This window comes from Cajanus cajan, chromosome 4 (assembly GCF_000230855.2).
Source record: "Cajanus cajan strain Asha chromosome 4, NIPB_CcT2T_4, whole genome shotgun sequence".
In the NCBI taxonomy this organism is placed as follows: domain Eukaryota; kingdom Viridiplantae; phylum Streptophyta; class Magnoliopsida; order Fabales; family Fabaceae; genus Cajanus; species Cajanus cajan.
In genome coordinates this window covers 56,319,158-56,342,517 of record NC_138520.1, presented here as the reverse complement: position 1 = coordinate 56,342,517, position 23,360 = coordinate 56,319,158, and the positions used below count along the sequence as shown (strand labels likewise).

Here is a 23,360-nt window from a genome sequence, read left to right as displayed (position 1 = left end):
CTTATAAGATGAAGATTGTCATCTATTTATATACTCTTTAATTGTCTTATTTTTAGTTGATATGAAACTTGAGTTTTTCCAATACACCGGTTTCAAGTTTAAGTCTATCACTATTGAGTTTGTTATGTGAATAAATGGTGAATGATGTGATATCATCTAAGAATAGTGAGTTATGAGTTAATTCAATCCTATAAAACTAAATTATAACTTATAAGGTAATGATTATCCTCTACTTACATATTCTTTAATTGTCTTATCTTAAGTGGATGTGAGACTTAAATTTTTCCAGTAAAATGAATTAAAAATAACTCTTACTTTTACACTAGCCATTTTTAATAATTACTCTTATAAATATATTTTTTAGTGACGATTATTTATGAGTCATTAATGTTTTTATTAGATAATACAATATAGACAATTAATTTATTACCATTAAATAATTATAGATAATAGTAAATTTTGGTGTAGTGTAAATATATTTTTAGTGGCTATTATTTATTAGTCATTAATATTTTTATCAGATAATAAAATAGAAGCAATTAATTTATTATCATTAAATGATTATTGCTAATAATAAATTTGGTGTAGTGTTGTTTGTTTTTATGATCTCTAATGGAGATTAGTCACTACTTCTAATGATAAATACTTTATATTAATATCATGAATATGGAAGAGAATGCGTTGAAAGGGGAATATCCATATTATATACTCTCACAATCTCTGATGGTAATTAATTATTATTTCTGGTAGTGAATACTTTGTACTAATACAAAATAGACTATGTTAAAAGAAAAGTACTAACCTTGTATATATTCACGGTCCTTGATTAGTCGTTACTTCTGATGTTTATACTTTATACCAATTTAAAAAAACAAGTTTCTGTATCAATTCTTCTTTAATCGATATATAAATTATATTTTATATCTGTTAAAATAATAATTGATGTAGAAAGATGTTTTTTTTTTTAATTTAAAAAATGTTACTACATTTTTAATAAATTAATTATAATGTTACTACATTTGGAAAATATAAAAATATTCAATAATTTTGCGTAAGAATTAAAAATAGCCTTGTGATTCAAGTCTATGCTTTTTTGTTTTTTTTTTCTTTTGTTTACAAGTGTCACAAAATAAGCCTTACAATTAAATACTCTTGGCAATAGTTCATAAGCATGATCTACATGTTTGGTTGCCTGTGTTGACAATAGTTCTTTGAAAGAGAAATATACTATGTTAATAGTTTGTGAACGATACGCAATATTTCTGAACATTATTCACATGTAATTTTTATATGATGCGTAAAATGATACAGAGAATAATATTTTCATGACTAGGTAATGATATCTTGAGGATCCTCGAATCAAATCCTATCGTTTATTTAGTGATTAGTGAAAATTTAATAATATCAAATTTATATCATAGAAAACAAAAATTTATATTATAGAAAACAAAAATTTGGATCCGATTCTAATCATGTATGTTGAGTTAGGATGGTTGATTGATATGTAATTAAGTACGTAAGATGCGACTAATTCAATATTTGACTAAATACAAATATCCTGATTATTATTCATGTAGTTCACACAAATATGCAAAAAAGCTAATCATATAATTAAAGTTAATGGAGGTTTATCTGGTACTGTTATTATTTTTTAGAATAGCGAGGTCGCTTAAATAATAAAGTGAAACAAATTGAAGAGGAAATCATAAGAGGCCTTATATGAATATATTCACGATGAGTATTTCTCTCTTTTAGTACAAAAAATTAATAAATTAATTAATGACGAAAAATGACTTTACCTCGCTGCTCATGGGATTGCTAAATTTTAGTAACGGATTATTTTAAATTATATATATATATATATATATATTCTTCACCAACTTTAATTTTTTTAGTAGTAATATTTTCTATTAGTTTATATTTTTAAACAATTTAATCGATATTTAAAAATCATTACGCACAAAATATTATATTATAAATTCATTGGTCTAAGTAATATTAAATTGTCTTTCTAAGTAAGATTAATTATGTTAAAAGTGATCAATTATATTTTCTAACAACTATTAATTATCAATAAAGTCGATAAATATTTTTAATTAATTATAATATTATAAAAAAATTATTATATTAAAAATTAAAGCAATCTCATGTAGAGTTACATTTTTTTTCTCTGATTTTAAAAGTTGTTTTCTATTTGAAAAAATGGTTAAAAAAAACTTTTCATTCCTTTAAAATTAGTCCAATTTAAAAAGGTGAAAAAGTGAAAAATGGAAATTGACGTAATATATACATTTTAAAATATATTAAAATATGAATACTTTGATTACTTTCAAGTTGTTGTTCAATTTTAACTAAATTTGACATATATGATCTAAGAGATATGAACTTTCAATCTAACAGTTGAATTTTCAAAATTCACATTTAATATAAAATTATTAAGCATTGTAACACTTAATAAAAATTACATCGGTGTCGTTTGAACTCTCTTCATATATATATATATATATATATGATTTATCTATTTAGTAGTAGTTGGATAGGGATTGTAGAAATTTATTTTTATAAAAAAAAATTGCATATATAAGTTATGCTACTTAATTAAGTTGAATTGTTGTAGGTGTTATAGTAGTATACATTAGTAAACAAGTTGTATTATCGAATATTTAATTAATCAAATAATTGCGAACTGTGACGTCACCCACGACAATCTAGACTTTGAAACAAATTAAAAAATTAATTAAAAATGCGATTTCAACCTTTAATTGATAGGATCAAACTCTCTTAATTAGTTCATAAGAAGGAGAGTTTGTGTTTTGATGAAACTGAACGACAAAAGCTCTTTGAAAAGTTAATGGCTTCTTTGCATCTTGGGTCTTTCCCTGTATCCTTTTCTGTTCCTGCTGGTAAGCCATGAAACTTGTTCCATTTTTTGTGTAATATTTCTGAAAATTCACTAGTACAAAAGAGGTGTACTACGTCGGATATTTTAGGCTTTTTACGTCAGAAAACGTACCGACGTAGAAGCGGGAGACGTAAATTTTACGTCGGGGCTTCAAATCCGACGTAAATTTACGTCGGAAATTACGAAACCCGACGTAAAAAAGTCGTAAAAAAACAAAAAAAAAAAAAACTTAAGAACGCAGGCAGAACGGCCCGTTCTGCTTGGAGAACGGCCCGTTCTGCTTGGAGAACGGCCCGTTCTGCTTGGAGAACGGCCCGTTCTGCTTGGAGAACGGCCCGTTCTGCTTGGAGAACGGCCCGTTCTGCTTGGAGAACGGCCCGTTCTGCTTGGAGAACGGCCCGTTCTGCTTGGAGAACAGCCGTTCTGCTTGCAGAACAAGCCATTCTGCTTCGTAGAATAACAACAACAAAAACGTCCACTACCTACACAAATAAAACAACCAAAAAATCGAATAAAATAGATAACCAGAGTAGCAATGCTAAGTAGAAAAGTGCTAACGAAACCTTGTTTCATACCTGAGGAGCAGCAACAATGTGCAAATGAGTAACAAAGAGTTCATCCCTCTGCAAAAAACAAGAAAACGATTCAGTAACAAAGAAGAGGGAGAGGGTTTACAGAGAAAAAAATGAAAAGTGATGAAAAGTGAATGCGCGCGGTGTGCCTCGCGCTCTCTTATTCAAATTTGCGTCTTTTTTACGTCGGACCTGGTAGGGTGCGACGTAAATTGGACTTTTTACGTCAGACCTTCCCAGGTGCGACGTAGATTGGACTTTTTACGTCGGACCTTACCAGGTGCGACGTAAAAAAGTTCGCAAAAATTACAAAAATGCCACCGCATTTTTTTTACGTCGGATTTTCATATTTCCGACGTAAAAGGGGTGACGTAATATGCTTATTTTCTACTAGTGATTTAAGATGTTTGTTCATTTTCTGAAAAGAAATTTGCTGCGACTAACGTGAAGAGACATTATTTGCAGTTGGAAGTTATGGGAGGACTAAAAAATGCGCCAACAGTTACTATACAAGTATGTTTATTTATTTATTTCCATCTCTTTGGACAAAAAATTTATTGCAATGTTTCATTATGTTGATTTTGTTCACCAGTACCTTTAAGAATCCTTCAGTTTTTTTAAGAATGTGAAATAGAAGGGCTCTTGCTCTATCAGTTTTTCTATAAGGAGTAGACAGCCAATGAGCCAAAAAGGAAATTTTACACATGTAATTTGTTTTTGATTTGTTTTTTACTTTTTCACATACATAAGTGGTTATAGATTAGATAATATTACTGATTTAAATTATTTAACTTTTTAATTATCTTCCAATCAATTTAGTTTAAAATTTAAATATGGTCCAATCCAATATAATTTAATGCAATTTGGATTTTATTTTTTTTGGTTCTCTTCAAAATATTAAATAAATTGTAAGATGCACAATAAACATAATAAAAATAATTAAAAATATCACGTATATTATCTACAAGTCATTATATGTATAGATTTTTTTTTTCAAAACTTGTATGATATTTCTATTTAAAGTAATCAGAATTATAAACTCTCCTACTCATAAGCATAACTTTAAATAAGTCAGATAAATTTGTTCAATTTTTTTTTTATGGGGAGGGGGTGATTTTTATAATTTGCTAACTGTTTTTGTTACAACCTTAGCCCCCAAATGTAGTTTTTATAAAATATTAATTATAGTTATACTAAATAAAAATAGTTAAATTTAATTATTATGAAATAAAGGAAACTTTAATAATAATAAAAAAAATATAAATAGGCAAAAACTTTTACAAAAGTTCCCACTTCTAAAACTTAAACAATAATATAAGTATATAACCAGACATATAGATCAAAATAGCTAATCCTATTACAATGTCAGTCTAAAATAAGCTTTAATAATCAGTTATTTTTTTTAAAAAAAATCGCTTGCGAAATCAATTTTAAAATATTCGATGTTGTAGGAGTGACTATTTAAAATTGGGATATAATCAATTTTAAAATGTTAAAAGACAACATAAACCCATCGAAGCAATCTGCGGTGGCGCAATCGAACGCATTTTTTTTTTCACCAAACCTTGCCACACACACCATAATTTAAAAGTCACATAATTTTTTTTTAATGAAATGAAGCAACTCATGATGAAACTCGTCCTTATCATCGTTGCGAAGGCCACCAAAGCATCTCTAACATCCTTAATGTCTGCGATACTTGAAAAAATGGGAGTGAGATGGGGTTGGTGAAGAAACTATGATATCTTGATCCGTGGAGGATGGAAGAGACAAAGAACGTGGAAATCTACCAATTTTAAATCCCCTTCTTAATATATTAGTTCTGATTTAGAAAACAATTTTAAAATTGGGTATTAGTATACCTGATTTATATTAAAATCGGGTTTCCTTTATCAATTTTAATAGTATCTTCTAAATCGGTTATATCACAGCCGATTTAGAAAGTATTTGCTTTAATTTTAATTTTGTCACCGTGTTAGATATAAAATTGAAAATCTAGCTTTCTAGTAACCGATTTTATATTCATGATATTAATCTAATTTTCTACTATTGCAATCTAATCAAAGCAATCTCATAAAATAAAAGTGAAAGTTTAAACTTTTTCTCTATTAGATTTAAACTCATGTACCTAATTTACACCTGAAATGACATTTAGTCCAAATCAAGAACTTACACAAAAAACAGAGGAGTTAGAATGTCTCATACATGTTAAAAGCACATATAGAGAAAGTAAGGTAGATTTAAACACTCACAACCATCATAGCAATACACAAGCAACAACAATTCAAAAATACTTATGTGGACTTGTGCTCTTAACTCTGTATATATGTAGTGTCATTCTCTTCACATAAAACACTTGCAACTATGAGATTGTCCTAAGTACACAAACTAGATCACCACAATGGGTGATGATTTCAATCCACTCTCAACTAGGAAGAAGCAAGGTTAAATGAATCATTTGGTTACTTTCTTCGTTTTTCATGTTGTTTCCTTTTTCTTGTTATATTATTATTTCTCCTAGTTGTTCTTTTTATCTCTAGGTCGTAAACCGAGTCTTCAGCTAGAACCTTAACTCGTATAAACATGAATTATGTAAACTAGAATACACAAATCAGCACAAGATAATAAATACTAAAGAACTATACAAAGACAAAAAGTAAAACTTAATAAGCTATGAACATGAAAATGATAGATATTTGGACACAAGTCCCCAACAACAACACTTGAGACTTGTTGATCCTTTGCCAAATATATCAATATTAATTTATAATCATATCAATATTAATTTATAATTAGTAGTGAGTATGACTCATCTCCACGGGAACTTGGCATAGATTGACCAAATTTTAGATTCAAAACCAATTAAGCATAAATTACTATCCACATTTCTATTGACATATGACACAAATTTTTTTTTATAATTTATAATTCAAACTAAATAAGATGCAACAAGTATTAAAATTGGACTTAATTCAATTTATTTAGACGGTTGAGATAAAACCTTACCAACCAAGATTTAATGTACTCCTTAATCTAAGACACATGCTTTGCTCATATTTATTCCAAAAATTTAATTGATATATATTTCTAATCACCGATTCCTTGATATTTAGTTCTAAGCATCTTCATAGATCATCTATCCCTTGCATGACTAATGAAGAAAAGTTGCATGAATTTCATTAAGTTATATGACTAATGAGTTGAACTATATTCCTAGCAATTCATTAGGTGATTCAATTTAGTTATTGATCTAAAGACCTTCTTCCAATCAATCAAAGATCATAGATTATGATACAGACAATCAAGATGAGACAAGCATTAAGTGCATAAGAGAATCACTAATGAAAACTAAATAAAGGCTAAGCATAAATGTATTGATCAAGAGAAATACATATGAAGGTTGATTACATTTGATCCCAAGAAATAAGAAAGTTTGTTACTCATACTAAAGAGTGCCAACTCAAGGTTACAAAATGATCTCATCACTTGATTTAACTTCCACTCTTCAAGACTAGAAATGATGGGTATCAGTTCCCTCCTAGCACCAAGCTTCAATCCCAGAATGAGAGAGAGAGATAGAGAGAGAGAAAGAAAGAGTTAAAGTGTAGAGTGATATGCCTTTGAGGTCTGAATCTTTCTCCTTTTATAGCACAAGTAAGATGTCATACTTTAGGTCAAAAATCGCTTAGTTAAATAATTTCATTGGGTGAATTTGAGGTTTCTTCACCTTAGGGTAACAAATTCCCCAAACAAAAGAAATTTTGCTAACCATTTCATCTAAACAAAGAAAAAGGCTAGAGAATCAATTTAGATGTTTTATTTTAAATAGATAATTCATGTAAATTTGAAATTTGATTTTAATTTTATAAGTTAAGATAATTATCTACAACTTTTATTTTGATCTCAAGTGTTGGATTAACCATCATTTAAGTCTAAATTTGATAACTTAACCTTGGCTCACTAATTTGATTATATCTTGAGTTTTAAACCTCCTTTTTGAGTACTTCCAACTCTATTAGAAAACTCATATTCAAGACTACAATTATTATGAAGACCTCAAAAGCTATTTCAACAATTAAAATTGAGCAAAACCATGGTTAAACTTAGGATGGCTATGTTAAAAAATTTTAGAAACTACACAAGCTTGCTCCATTTAGCATAAGCATACTCCTTTAGCATAACCATGCTTAAATTAAGCATGGTCATGGTCACCCCCAACACAACCTTGGTACCTCCTAAGCATAATTGTGCGATAAAAAATAGAGCTCTAAAAGTGCAAACTCAATTTTGAAAAGACAAATTCTTTTCTCCAATTCTTACTCTAACACTATGAATTTCACAAAGTGTACTAGATTAACACTTAAGAACCCTAAGAAGACAAATAATTTAAGTTTATCTCAATCAACAAACCAATTTATGAAATTATACAATTAAGCATGAAGATCTTGTTTTCAAAAAATTTTGGGGTGCTTAGAATCTCTTTAGTCATATAAAAACCTAAAAAAGCTTAAGGATCACCGTGTACTATCCAAAATTCTTAACATATGCCCATACATGAGATAATTTTCATTCTCCCTCTTACCTTAGATGGTGATGTTTAAATCTATAGGGCGTGATCTTAAGAATCCAAAAGTTGCTCCTCAAGTTCTTTAGTCAAGTTCTCCTCTACAGTTCCTCTCAAGATTTAGGAAGCAAAAACACATAAGTCCTAAAGTGTAATATTTTGATCCCTCAATTTTAGTCTCTTAAAATACTAAGTGTTGATTTAGGCTTTAAAATCCAAACTCAAACTTAACTTTATACTACCACAATCCAACCAACCCAAATATTTTATTATCTTTCTATTGTAGACACCCAATTTCGTCCGGGGGCATACAAATAACAAGATAGGACATCAGAGGGCCCAAAGGCCCAAACCAATTTTTTAGTGGCCCGGAACGGGCCGTTCCCAAGTCCGGAACGGGCCGTTCTCAATCAGAACGGGCCGTTCTGGGCTTCTAAAAAGCCTAAAAAAATATATATAGGTTGGAACGGGCCGTTCTAGACCAGAACGGGCTGTTCCGAACCAATCAAGGGGGCTTAAAATCTGTACCCCAGAACGGCCGTTCTGAAATCAGAACGGGCCGTTCTGGTTCCCTGGAACGGGCCGTTCTGGTTTCAGAACGGGCCGTTCTAGGGTGCAAATGTACTGCATAACGTTCGGATCCGGAACAGGCCGTTCCGAATCCAGAACGGGCCGTTCCGAATCCAGAACGGGCTGTTCCGGCCCACATCTGATGTCTATAAATAGAGAATCTCGGCCAGCAGTTTGGGGGGCTCCAAATTTCGTCCAGAGCTCGAAATTTCTCTGTTTTTCTCTCTTTTTCTTCCTCTTTCTTTCTCTTGTATTTCTTGAGATATTGTGAGGTATTGTAGTGTGAAAGGATGCCACAAAGCACCTAGAATCACCATTAACAAAGCTTGATACGAGGTATTTCAATCAATCTTCTTCTCTCTCCTTTATTTTTTTATCTTTGTTTCTTATTTTTGATAAACATTATTATCATAAACGCAATCATGTAGATATTTTAGGGTTAATCGTATAATTTAATTTTTCAATATGTAAATAATTATCAATAAAAGGGGATAAATATCTAATTCATTATTTCTTATCGCATTAACTTCATCATAGGGTACCGATTTAAGGCGCTGTAAGGGTGCTTAATACCTTCCTTACACGTAACCGACTCCCGAACCCAATTCTGGTTATCAAGACCATTATTGGAGCTTTTAAAAATCTTTTCTTTTTCCAAGTTTTGAGTAAAACATTGGTGGCGACTCCATAGAACCTATTTTCAAAAACCATTGATTAAGGATTAATCTGGTATCCGGGCATTCCTTACTTGATGAGATTTTCAAAAGGATGTCTAAACCATAGGTCGCAAGATCGGAAATTTTCGGGTTGCGACAGATGGCGACTCCACTGGGGAAGTTTAAAGAGGGTCAGGCCCATTTAATTGATGAAGTTAATAAAATAAAAAAAATAATAATTTAAATATTTTTCCCCTTTACCTTGTCTGTTTTCTTTGTTTGGCTTTGATATCTGTTTGCTTATTTAAATTCCGCACCTATTTGAAATAAAATTGTACACAAATCTTTGCACACAACAGTTCCCCCTACACCCGGGGGCATGAGGGTATTAACCATAGGGAGTGGTTGACGTACGACCGGCCCAAGTTTGGCCTTAGAGCCTGCGAGCCTTGTCGGAAATCACACTCAAGGTGATAACCGGTTACTCTAGCCTGAAATACTGTGACAGACCTTAGAGTTTGCCAGGTGACGGCGATAGAGATACTGGGTCCCTGTAATGGGGGCACCTTGGGGGCCTTAAAGACCAGTGAGATTAGAACCGTCCTATACCACACACTTTTCTTGACAGGGATCACAGACCAAGGATTTGAACACAATCGTTCGTGGGTGTACATTGATTGAGCATGTGTGTGTGCATTTGTTTGTACTATTTCTTCTAATAAGAGTGGATTGGAATTTTAAAATGAGCAAATAGATAATAATAAAATAATAAAAATAATAATAAAAATTTTATACCCCTTCGTACATTCTTAGGTCAGCATTCCATTAACATCATATAGATAGTTTCCTTTTTGTAAAAAAAAAATCAATAAAAGAAGTCTCTTATTTACCATGCATCATTCCCTTTTAGATAATAGAAACATGATAAAGATTAGGCAAAAAAAAGATGACATGCATTCTAGATTAGCTCATTAATTTCATTCATTTTATTTTATTAGCTAAGGAGGATTAGGTTGCAGTATGTATAGAAAGTTAAGAGAAGTGAATGCTCTAATATACGACAGTACCTGTTCTCTAAAAAAAAAAGCCCAAATCGATTTTAAAAAATACTATAGTGGGGCACTTGCTTTAATACTGTCAAAATCTATTTGAGCATTCACATATAAATAAATCAATGAGACTGATATTTATTATTCTCAACTTTTTATACATTCTGCATTACATTCATTTAGAGCATATCCCTCCTTGAAAAAGAATAAATGAGAATAAAAAGGGAAATTAACCTGTGTGCGTTAGTCGGAAGTAATGGAAGCAAACCGTGCATAAAGAGTTTAGGGTAAATCATCAAGATTCCCTAAGAGGACAAAGCCGTGTCGTGCAACCGTGAAATCTAGGCGGAATAGGGATGGACGAACCCCCACTCCTAACGAGTTGTAAGAACCTGAGGATGACGAATCTCTCAAACACTGAGGCAAAACGATTAGAGCTTTCTCGAAAGGTGATTTCAAAGAGAGAAGCATTGCTTGTTAAGAAGCTGCTAGAATGAAAACCCACAAAGGGCGTTCTAGGCAAAAAAAAATAAAAATAAATAAATAAATAAAAACACTGTCTGTTCGAGCTGAAAATTGAGAGACAGCTTGAACTTTCCTCTCGAGATTTCATAGAAAGCTCTATCATCGCTTCTACCTCTTCCTACATCTCAGGAAAGATATGGGTTGAGAAAACCTTCATGAGAGAAGAAGCCAAAGGCCCTCCCTCTACACAAAATCTTCTGAAGCGCCACATCCAAGCAAGTGAAGGACTAGCTCTACAGTTAGATGACCTAAGCCTCTCTAAGGGGCAACCTCCTTCTTTTCCTTTGTGTACGAATCACGAACTTGGGGCATGCCCGGGCCCTCAAGCTACATTAAATGGGCACGTGTAAATTGACAATTATATTTTAATGCCATACACTTTTCTACTTCATTTCTCTTCTCCCTTTTATCTACTCTAAGCCTCGTCATCAAACCTTAAATGAACAAGTACATTTGAAATAAGGACGTCGTCAGAAACAATGGCTTAATACGCAATAAAAAAAAACACATAAAGATCAATCGAATTGGGCATGACTTGTGGATAAAAGTCCAAATGAAATCAGTGCAAGGGGCATCCCCCTTTAATGAATGAATGAAAGATGATCACAAATGCTGCAAAGACAAAAGCCTGGCAGGAAACCCACTAAGGGGGCTGCACAAAAATTAGGGCAAGGTCCGCTAGGAGACTCACAAACAAAAAGGGTAGCCTAGGCAAAAGTAAGGATCAAAAGAAAATGTCCGCTAGGGAACACATCTCAAGTAACCTAGGCAAAAGTTAGGACAAAGTAGCATCCCGAGCTGAAAACTGAAAGGCGGCTCGAGAAGATCATTTAATCAATATGCAATCCCAAGTCATCGCTTAACTTTGAAGGAAATAATAAGCTAACGCAGAAAATGATTTCCTCACTTTGAATGTGCTTGGTCATCAGCCTAAACCACTAGCCTACCTCGGCCAACCATTCTTCTATAAACCATTTTTGAAAAAAATCCTTTCTACCAAAACTTTTACAAAAAAATATATATGTATCCTCTTCCTCTCTTTCCTCTTGACCTATATGGCATTAAGATAAATTTGAGAGATACACGGAGTATGCACAGTGAAAACTCACAAGGAGAAGATGGAGGTGTCCTAGAACAGAGTCTAGGTACACCTAATCTAAGAGCTAACATATCATATTCGGTACAAGCAAGAGGGCAGAACTACACAAACCTCAGGTTCAAGAAGCAACACTGAATTCGACAGGGCTAAAGGCTAACAGTCCATGTCATTGATCAATGCGCATAAATTAATTTCTTGAAAGTAAAAATAGATTTGCATTTTAAGCATTAGCATAGAAGCATCACTGCATAACATGCATATGGCACAAGCGTGCACAAAAGGGTATAAGTTCATTTAAAAAAAAAAAAAAAGAAATTTGAAAAAAATCCAATCCACTTCTGCTTTGCATGTTTTTTTTTTTTTTTTTTTTTGCATTCTTGCATTCTTTGTGTGTGTCTATCCATCACTTGCTGGAGGAATCAAGAGGCCGAAGCATTCATAAAAGCTCAACAATCAAACAAGAAAGCCTATAAGCATGAAGAGGCCATCGCGCCCTACTCCTCAACCGAATGAAGGATGATCTAAGAGAATGCCAAGACCAGGAATGACTTCCTAACCAAAGCCAGGAGTGGCTTCCAAAATAACACTCATCAATAAAGATTCAACAAATAACATCATCATGTGATCCCTCCACCAATGATGACAACAAAAGATAAAAAAAAACAGAAAAAGGCAAGCTTCATACATGTTGAAAAAAGTCGAAGCATTTATAAAAATAGCAGAAAAAGGAAAGCTTCAAACATGAAAGAGCCGAAGCTAAACAAAAATGAACTTCAAAAAAAATCTATCACAAGCAGCGCCTGGAGAGGCATCACAATACTCACGTGGTAGGGGCAACACTGGAATCCCCGCCAGCCATCCACTTCTCTGCCCACCAACACAGGGGCACAACAAACATCTCCTGCCCATCCATTTAGGGGCAGTCTTTCATTCCACAACGATCAATGAATCAAAAGGACTCAGCATTTCGCCTGGAGAGGCATCACAATACTCACATGGCAGGGGCAACACCAGAATCTCTGTCAACCATCTACTCCTTTGCCCACCAACACAAGGGCACCACTTATCAACAATCCTCGTCAAGGGGCAATCACATCATCAACACCAGCAGACGGCCTGGAGAGGCTATGAAAATACTACGGCCAGAAGAGGCTACGAAAATACTACGGCCTGAAGAGGCTACGAAAATACTACGGCCTGAAGAGGCTACAAAAATACTATGGCCTGAAGAGGCTACGAAAATACTACGGCCTGAAGAGGCTACAAAAATACTACGGCCTGTAGAGGCTACGAAAATACTACGGCCTGTAGAGGCTACGAAAATACTACGGCCTGAAGAGGCTACGAAAATACTACCACAACAACGAGGGTACCGCCGAGTTCCTCGAAATTGAAACCGGGATGCCGCCGAGCTCCCACCATAGGTTGGTTGAAGCCTTAAAATCAGCCAAGCTTGATCGAGAGCCGCCGTTGAGCCTCTCAAATCAGTGAATGACAATGAGGGTACTGCCGAGTTCTTCAAAGTCAAAATCGGGATTGCCATCGAGCTCCCACCTGTGGGCCGGCTGAAGCCCTAAATATCAGTCCAGCCTGGAGAGGCTGAGCTCATAATATACTCCTTCTTCAACAAGCAACAAATAAAGGCACACATTATCACAATAGAAACAATGGAGCTCCTACTTGAAGACTGAAGATCAGGTGTATAGTTTATCAACCTTGAGTACGCAATCAATGCTCAACTGCTCTAAAGGGTGAGGATACGAGCAAATACATCTGTCCAAGGGAAGCAACGCAGAAGCACCAACACAGAGACGGGAAGAAGACCCGGACGAAATGTCTACGTCTTTACTTGCCTTTGGAAAAGCAACACAGCTATTCCAAAGGACAAGTAAAGAGGGGCAGCTGTAGACACCCAATTTCGTCCGGGGGGCATACAAATAACAAGATAGGACATCAGAGGGCCCAAAGGCCCAAACCAATTTTTTAGTGGCCCGGAACGGGCCGTTCCAAAATCGGAACGGGCCGTTCCCAAGTCCGGAACGGGCTGTTCTCAATCAGAACGGGCCGTTCTGGGCTTCTAAAAAGCCTAAAAAAAAATATAGGTTGGAACGGGCCATTCTAGACCAGAACGGGCCGTTCCGAACCAATCAAGGGGGCTTAAAATCTGTACCCCAGAACGGCCGTTCTGAAATCAGAACGGGTCGTTCTGGTTCCCTGGAACGGGCTGTTCTGGTTTCAGAACGGGCCGTTCTAGGGTGCAAATGTACTGCATAACGTTCGGATCCGGAACGGGCCGTTCCGAATCCAGAACGGGCCGTTCCGGCCCACATCTGATGCCTATAAATAGAGAATCTCGGCCAGCAGTTTGGGGGGCTCCAAATTTCGTCCAGAGCTCGAAATTTCTCTGTTTTTCTCTCTTTTTCTTCCTCTTTCTTTCTCTTGTATTTCTTGAGATATTGTGAGGTATTGTAGTGTGAAAGGATGCCACAAAGCACCTAGAATCACCATTAACAAAGCTTGATACGAGGTATTTCAATCAATCTTCTTCTCTCTCCTTTATTTTTTTATCTTTGTTTCTTATTTTTGATAAACATTATTATCATAAACGCAATCATGTAGATATTTTAGGGTTAATCGTATAATTTAATTTTTCAATATGTAAATAATTATCAATAAAAGGGGATAAATATCTAATTTATTATTTCTTATCGCATTAACTTCATCATAGGGTACCGATTTAGGGCGCTGTAAGGGTGCTTAATACCTTCCTTATACGTAACCGACTCCCGAACCCAATTCTGGTTATCAAGACCATTATTGGAGCTTTTAAAAATCTTTTCTTTTTCCAATGTTTTGAGTAAAACATTGGTGGCGACTCCATAGAACCTATTTTCAAAAACCATTGATTAAGGATTAGTCTGGTATCCGGGCATTCCTTACTTGATGAGATTTTCAAAAGGATGTCTAAACCATAGGTCGCAAGATCGGAAATTTTCGGGTTGCGACATCTATAAACACTCTTATTTTATTAAAACCATCCTTAGTTTAATTTATAAGCCTATCTAAATATAAACAATCCAACTAATAAAATAAAATATATATTATTTAGTTATATTATTTTATTTTTGAAAAATGGATGTTATAACTCTCCCTCCTTTATACAAAATTTGTCTATGAATTTTACGTGTAATGAACAACTCTAGGTAAGACTCCTTTATCTTGCTCTTAAGCTCCCATGTAACACTTTCAGTATTAGGTCCTTCCAAAATAACCTTAAATAAGAGAATTTCCTTTTATATAAGTTGTTTAACCCTTCAATCTTTAACTCTCATTGGTAAGGTTTTAAAGGTTAAGTTCCTTTTTACCTTAAGATCATCCAACTCAATCACATGTGGCAAACCATGGACATATTTACAGAGTTGAGTCACATGAAAGACATTATGGAGATTTAAGAGGTTTGGAAGCAAAGCAACTCGATATGCAACTTCACCTACTCCTTTTAAGATTTGATCGGGACTAATGAAACAAGGTGTAAGTTTTTTAGATTTTAAGGCTCTACCAACCCAGTTCATGGAGGGACTCTCAAGAATACATGATCTTCTTGGAAGTTTGAGTCTTTTTTCTCTTATAAATATAACTTTTCTGCTTACTTCGAGCAATTTTCATCTTCTCTTAGATTATCTTGACCTATTTTGTAGTCTATTGCACTACATTAGGCCCTAGCTCAAGGTACTCACTAGGTTTACACAAACACAAGGGTGTCCTACACCTCCACCTATAAAGGTCTTCATAGCGTGTCGTCCTAATACTATAATGGTAACCATTATTATAGGCAAGCTCTGCCAAAGGCATGGTACTATTCCAACTATTCCCTCAATGTAACACATATGCTCTCAATATGTCTTCTAAGGATTGGGTGATTCTCTTAATTTGGCTATCTATTTGAGCGTGATATGATGAATCAACCTAAGTTTGGTCCCCAGGGCTTAGTACAAACTTGAAAGTATTTGGTATTCCACCTTAGCTTTTTGGCACACAACACTAGTACACATAAACTCATTTATCTCATTTTTCATATTAGGTTACCAAAACATCTTCATAAGGATCATGATACATGTTAATGGTACTAGCTAGTGTGAAAACTAAGCTTACTCCAATGATCTTTCTATTAACTTCCCAAGCTTAGTATTTCTAGGCACACGAATCCTAACTTTAAACCTTAACACTCCATTTTTTCCAAAATTAAAATTACCCATTTCTCCTTTCTCTATGGCTTCTAGCATATCTACCAAAAATTGATTAGTCTCCAGACCTTCACTAATCGTCTCATTTAATCACTAGTGGCCTTCAACATTCCAATCTCACATTGTTAGGGTAATTTCACAAGTTAAGCTCATATACCTAAAATCAGTTATCAAATCCATCTCTCTAATAATTAATGATGACACATGTAAGGATTTTTTACTTAAGGCATCAACTATCACATTGACTATACCCAGGTGATATCTAGGCACAAAGTCATAATCCTTAACAAATTTTAATCACTTTCTCTACTTATGTTCAACTCTTTTTGATCAAACAAATACCTTGTAGACCCCTAAAATTGTCCGGGTCGGAAATAAAGCTTGAAGACTCTTGAAGACTGAAGGAAAGTCAGCCAGAAGGACTCATGGAAGGCCCTAGGAGGATTCTCTGTAGGTCTAGAGGTCTTATAATAGCTCAAAATAAGAAAGTGGAGGGAATGAAGCCCAATACGGCCTCCCAAAAGTTCAGTACGGCCGTATTGAACATTTTAAACTACAATACGGCCGCACTGAACTCAATACGGCCGTATTGAAGTTTCTGAACTTCAATACGGCTGCACTGAACTCAATACGGCTGCACTGAACTTCAATACGGCTGCACTGAACTCAATACGGCCGTATTGAGGTTTTTTGAACTTCAATACGGCCGTACTGAATTCAATACGGCCGTATTGTAGTTCAAAACTTCAATACGGACCGTATTGACCCCCAGAGGCCGTATTGCGCCTCATCCCTATAAATATGACGTCAATTGGACGTCATTCTACACTTTTACACTGAGTTTTAACCCTCTTCTTGAGTATTCTGGGTTTTTTTGAGCAGTGCTCTGCCTAGAAATCACTCGGAGAGTTGATCCGACAAAGTTCTCGAGTTCTGAGCTTTTTGCTTGAGTCTCGAACTGAGTCGAAGGGAAATCCTCCGGATTTCCATAGTTAAAATTTTCTAGGAGGGAGCGAGCGGGCTTGTAGAGCGAGGGAACGCCAAAAAGCTTCCCAGTTTTACTTGAATATAAAAGCACGCTTCAAAGGTTTCTTGTTAAGACCTTCCTTTTACTGCTTTCTGTGTGTATATTTAACTGTCATCATGTAGATAGTTAAGTTATAATTGTTTAGAATAAATAGGGGTAATTTAGTAATTTCGCACTATTATTTTTAGAAATAATCTGTCATAGGGAACCCGAAAGGGGCGCTGTGGGGTGCTAACACCTTCCCCACGCGTAACCAACTCCCTTACCCGACTCTGGTTGTCATGGCCGAAGTCGATTTTTGAATCGATTGCCTTAAACTTCTTTTTCCAATGTTTTGAGTAAAACATTGGTGGCGACTCCATGAACCCTTCCTTTTTATGAAAACCGCTAATCCATGGAGGGTCCCGCTTGGGATTAACATGGATTGGTGAGCCTTTTAATAAAATTGCTCGTTTGACAAGGTCTCAGTTTGAGAATAAGTCATTCTAGCAATCCATATTTTTAAACAAATAAAAGAGTCCAACCATCCTTCGCGAATGCCGAAAGCCCGTTTCGGGCCGGTGGCGACATACCTAAGACTCTTGTGATCAATTAAAACCTCAAATCTTAAACCATATAGGTAATGACTCCAAAGTTTCAAAATGAAAATTATAGCAACTAACTCAAAATCATATGTAAGGTAGTTTCTCTCATAGGTTTTCAATCACCCAAAATTAATAGCTACAACTTTACTCTCTTGCATCAACCACCAGTGCAAAATCAATCTTTTATGTCACCATTTTCTCGTCAGTCATAAAAACACCCAACATAAAAAATACGCGGTGACATTTTTGAAATTAATCTAAACTTTTTTACGTCGGACCAAAGGGGGGTTCGACGTAAAAATTAAAATCTACGTTAGATATGAAGTAAAATCCAACGTAGATTTCAATTTTTATGTCTGACCCCTTTTGGTCCGACGTAAAAAAGTTATTTTATTCCCCCAGCACCTTCATCTTTTTCGTGCGCGCAAGTGTTTTTACATGTTTTCCTCTAGCGGTTTCCTCTGACAATTTCTGGCAACGACAATGATAGTGAGCGGTGACGACAATGACGGTGAGCGGTGACGACAACGGTGGTGAAACCCATTTTTGATTCTAAACTTATCTCTCCAATTGGATTGAAGCATTTAGGCATTTTCACGAATTGAGGTTAGTGCTTTCATGTGTGTGTTAATCTTTTTTTGTAAAAATGTTGTTTTACTCCTGCACGCGAGTGTTCATGACACTGTTTTCCTCTCCAACGATTTTCGGCAACAGTGGTGATAGACCTTTGGGTGTTTTCCGTTCACGGTGCACGGCGGCAAGACCCATTTTTTATTTTAGACCTATCTCTCTGATTGGATTGAAGCATTTGAGTATTTTTTGGACATGTTTACGGATTTAGATTTATTTTTTATTTATCTATCAACCATTTTACGTTGAGCATGGAGATGTCCGACATAATTTTACGTCGGCTAAAACACTTGATGTAAATTTACGTCTCCCGCATTAACGTCAGACTTTTTTCCAACGTAAAAAATCTAAAATAACAGACATAAAAGGTCTCTTTTGTGCTAATGAACATGTCTCCTAAACCTATTTTAAATGCTATAGGTCAAAGTGAATCAATTTTTGAAACCTTTTTTCCTATTTGAAAGATAATCAATATTGACTTGTTTACTTTTATTTTATTTTACCTTTTGATAGTAGTTTAACACATTAAAACTATAGTTCATTATGATTTATTAATGATAATCTAATTTTAAATGATATTGGTGTAGCGTTTTATGATATTTTTATTATTTTTAATTTGGTTAAAACTCTTATTTGGTCCCTTATAATATTTTTTTGTTTTAATTTAGTCCCACTTTAATTTTTAGTTTCAATTTGGTTCCCAATAATTTAAATTATTGCAATTTCGGACTTCCGTCCAAATGATTTAAACGGAGTTAACTGTTGGCCACGTGGATGCCACGTGGATGCCACGTAGATGCATACGTGGATGCCAAATCTCATGAATACACCTGGAACCAGAATGGTCCGTTCTGAAACCAAAACGGCCCGTTCTGATTGAACAAGTTATGTGTTAATTTAATTTGCAACTGGAATGGGCCGTTCCAAATGCAAATTTAAGACACCATGTGTGCATCAGAACGGCCCGTTCCAGAATGCCAACTTCATACATGTGTTGATCAAAATGCCGCAATGTAGTTCAAAAATTGAAAATAAAAATTCATAACATATCATAAATTCAAAGACAGAAACATGGTTGAGAAACTGAAAATAAAAATTCAGAACATAACATATACTAAAAAAGTTCAAAGAAATTACTAAGAAAGGAAATCATCTGGGTAACGCTGAAGGAAAACCCTAAATCACAAAAATTTAGGTTGTACCTCCTCAAGAACAGGTTGTTATTGTTGGGGTACATCATCAATGACTTCAAGGGAAAACATCGTTTCGTTTCATCCTTGACTGTATAGTGTCAATTTGGTAGTAAGTGGTTCACTCCAGTTTGACTAACAATGAAATAAAACCTGCTACCATTGTCCTTAGTGATACACTGCATCGTCCTTAATAATATAATGTATAGCCCAAATGTTTAGCAATTGAAGTTATCAATCCCCATTGACAATATTACCAAATCTAGTGATTGAAATGCCTTGTAAATTGGGTTTTTTTTTTCTTGCACGATTAACAACATGGGTTCTGGAACCAGAACGGCCTGTTCTGAAACCAGAACGGCCCGTTCTAGTTACACTATTGGTGTGTAAATTTTGCATCTGGAACGGCCCGTTCCAGGTACAAAGTTTACACACCAAGAGTGCAATCAGAATAGGCCGTTCTGGTTTCAGGTGTATTCAAGAAATTTGGCATCCATCTACGTGGCATCCACCTGGCATCCACGTGGCCAACAGTTAACTTCGTTTAAATCATTTGGACGGAAGTACCAAATTGCAATAATTTAAATTATTAGGGATCAAATTGAAACAAAAAATTAAAGCGAGACTAAATTGAAACAAAAAAATATTATCAGGACCAAATAAAGGTTTTAACCTTTTAATTTTAATGCAAATATTTTTAATCATGTTGTACATATGTAATTGTTGGATCGAGCGCTTACCACTAGGCCAAAAGTTATAGCTGATAGTCAGGGCGCAACTCTTTTTACTTAAGAGCGCAGTAGCCCAAGCGCCATGATTCGACAGTGACTTGGCCCACCTAGCCTCCGCCACGGGACAATTGATGCAACCTGCAACAATCTCCCCCTCAGCAATTGCCCCGCTAGGTATCGAACTCATGACCTTGGCTCTGATACCAATTGTTAGAAAAGAATGGCACAATCCAAGAGGGGGGTGAATTGGATTCAATGACCCTTTAAAAATTTATCAGAGTATTTTGGATCTTAATTTCAATCAAAACTTTTCTATGACAGAATTTCCAAATGAAGCTCTTCTAAAGACTTATTATGAAAATATGAATGCAATATGCTCACTTGATTACAACATAATGAGGTTCAAAAATAATGTTCAATTACAGATTTAAACCATCAAGATTCACATACACTTGTTAATCAAGTTTTATCTTCTTTAAGGTTCAACCAAGAAATTGCACAATGTAAAAGATAAGGTAGAAGAAGATTGCACAAGTCTTTTATACTGGTTCAGCCACTCCACATGTGACCTACATCCAGTCCTTAATCAACACCTGATTAAGATTTGTTCCACTATCTTAAGCAAGAAGGTTTACAAGCACACACACATGCATATACTTCAACACTAAAATTAACCACTTTCTTGACCCCAAGAAAGCACCCCTTGTAGAACCCACTACAAGAAACCTTACCACTTGAGAAACCCTTCTCAAGATTTTCCACAAAGATTCACAAAGAATAAAAGGAACGAATTCACCTGGAATTCTTGAAAAAATATTTATCTTCCCCTTTCAAGAATATAATGATGATGATCTTCTACCAAAGCTTTTCACAAACGTTTTCACTCTTGGATTTCACAAAGAAAACTCTCCAAGATGTCACAAAGACTCACAAAAACGTTTTTCACAAATTGATTATCAGTTCTAACTCATGTTTGAAGTTTCTCAAAGTTCAAACTATTTATAAAAGTTTCAGACACAGATAATCGGTTATTTTAAAGAATAATCGATTATTTTGTTCTTCAGATTTTCTGGAAATCAACCAAGAACAATATAATCGATTATTTAGCTGGATAATCGATTATTCCAGAGAGTTGTTCCTGGGATAATCGATTATTTCGGCAAATAATCGATTATTACAGCAAGGCATCCCATTTAGCCTATTTGCTGAAATAATCGATTATATTTAACAATAATCGATTATTTTGAGTTAGTTCTTAAAACTTCATTTTAAGACTCAAAATAACTTTCCAATGTTTTTAACTCATCATCATATACTCTCTACTTGGTTTAGATAAGATTTGATTATGCACAAAGCATAATAAGCACACAAAATATAAAAACACATTCAAAACAATTTATTTCCTAAGTTCTATTACATAGCTTCATTTCATAGCATTTTCTTGACTCTTCTTTAACTTTGTTTTTGTGCTCCAAGTTGTTGTTGTATACTTGTTGTGATCATCAAAACTCTTTGAAGCTTCAAGCTCTCCTAAGCTCAACAATCTCCCCCTTTTTGATGATGACAACCCATGATTCATATTGTATCAACCCAATGCTATTGTGCTTCAAAAATTTTCAGCCATTTGTGCCTTCAACTCATTCCAGCCTGCACAATACACACACAAGCACAATACCTGCAAAACAACTATACAACACCATACCATTTGAAAAAACAACTATACACATACCATACTACCATTTCTCCCCCTTTGGCATTATCAAAAACAAAGTAAGCCAAGTTTTTCAAATATAAGCCATGTATAGAGTATGTCCAGCAATAACCAAAATGAAACTTTGATTCAGCAAACCAAACCAATCATATGTGCACCATTTAGCCATAGTTCAGACCAAATCAAGTCAAGAAAAACATTACCACAATATTAAAAACAGAGTATTCCAATCAAAACCAAAATAGCAACTCATATGCTCACAAAATAGAGCACTTTTGCATCAGTCAAGCAAACCATAACATGATACCATATTCAGACCACCAAATCAGCAAAAGAAAATCCAAATTTCATCAGAATGTAAATTGTTCAGAACAAAAAAATCTTACAACCAAATTGAAATTAATTGTTCCAAAACAGAATTAAAAGTCCTAATTAAAACTAATCAAAAAACAGAACACGGATCAATCCTCATCGTCCGGAATGCCAAGTTGGGTCTTGATCAGTCTCACTTCATAATCCAAATCATCAAATCTGTCAAGAATTCCAGAAAACAAGGACTCATGCCTTCTTGACATTTCCATCATTGCATCCATCTTGTTGATCATTATTTGCTCAAACGGTGAGAATGGCTTCAGTTCTGGTTCAGACTCCCTTCCAGGCTCAGCTTCCACCTGTGGTGGCTGATCCTCATCTTGAGACGGAACACCGTCTTCATCTGTTGCCGGCTCCAGTGTAGGGGGTACATCACCTTTAAACACCCACTTGTCTTCTTGCTTGAGCATCCCCATGTGATGCAGCGAAGACTTTTCTATTTTGTTCGAAGCATGCAACACAATTTTTCTTTCACCTGTCAAATCTACTCCAACATTCTCAAAAATTTTAGATAGCAAAAGAGCATATGGAATCGGTCCGTCTTCCTTTCTCCTTGCTTTCCATATACAATCGTTTACTACTGACACCCAATCAATTTTAATTTTCTTCTTAATGACATGCATCAACAAAATGTCATCCCTTGACATTTGAGCATGATTGTGTAACCTGGGTTTTAACATCCAAGCAATAATAAAAGAAATTAAACGAGAGTTATTCATACCTCCCGCTAAGAATTTCTCGTAATTGGTGTTCAGAGGGTTCCTTTGGCAATCCTGGAATGTGGTCAGCTCCTCAAAATCCCCAAAGTTGAAGGGTTGGGGTTTCTCCTTTCCGGTGCCACTCAGACCCGCAGCCGCTTTCAATGTCGGTCCATCCAACCTGATCAGCTTCCCTTTGACCACAGATTGCATAACCCCTTCATTAGTTGAGGCAA

At 34.8% G+C, this 23,360-nt stretch overlaps 1 protein-coding gene across 2 annotated transcripts in view; it reads left to right on the top strand.

The window, feature by feature from the left end:
• The first annotated feature begins 2,804 nt into the window (after positions 1 to 2,804).
• Positions 2,805 to 23,360, top strand: part of LOC145956858 (naringenin 8-dimethylallyltransferase 2, chloroplastic-like) — a 42,512-nt gene continuing 21,956 nt past the window's right edge. Inside the window, exons 1-2 of one of the 2 annotated variants that reach the window (XM_083072641.1) lie at positions 2,805 to 2,903; positions 3,940 to 3,987. In XM_083072641.1, coding sequence (XP_082928767.1) covers positions 2,852 to 2,903; positions 3,940 to 3,987 — 100 coding nt within the window. In that variant the 5' untranslated portion in view covers positions 2,805 to 2,851. The remainder of the gene's footprint in view (positions 2,904 to 3,939; positions 3,988 to 23,360) is intronic. The other variant, XM_083072639.1, reaches the window with a different exon arrangement.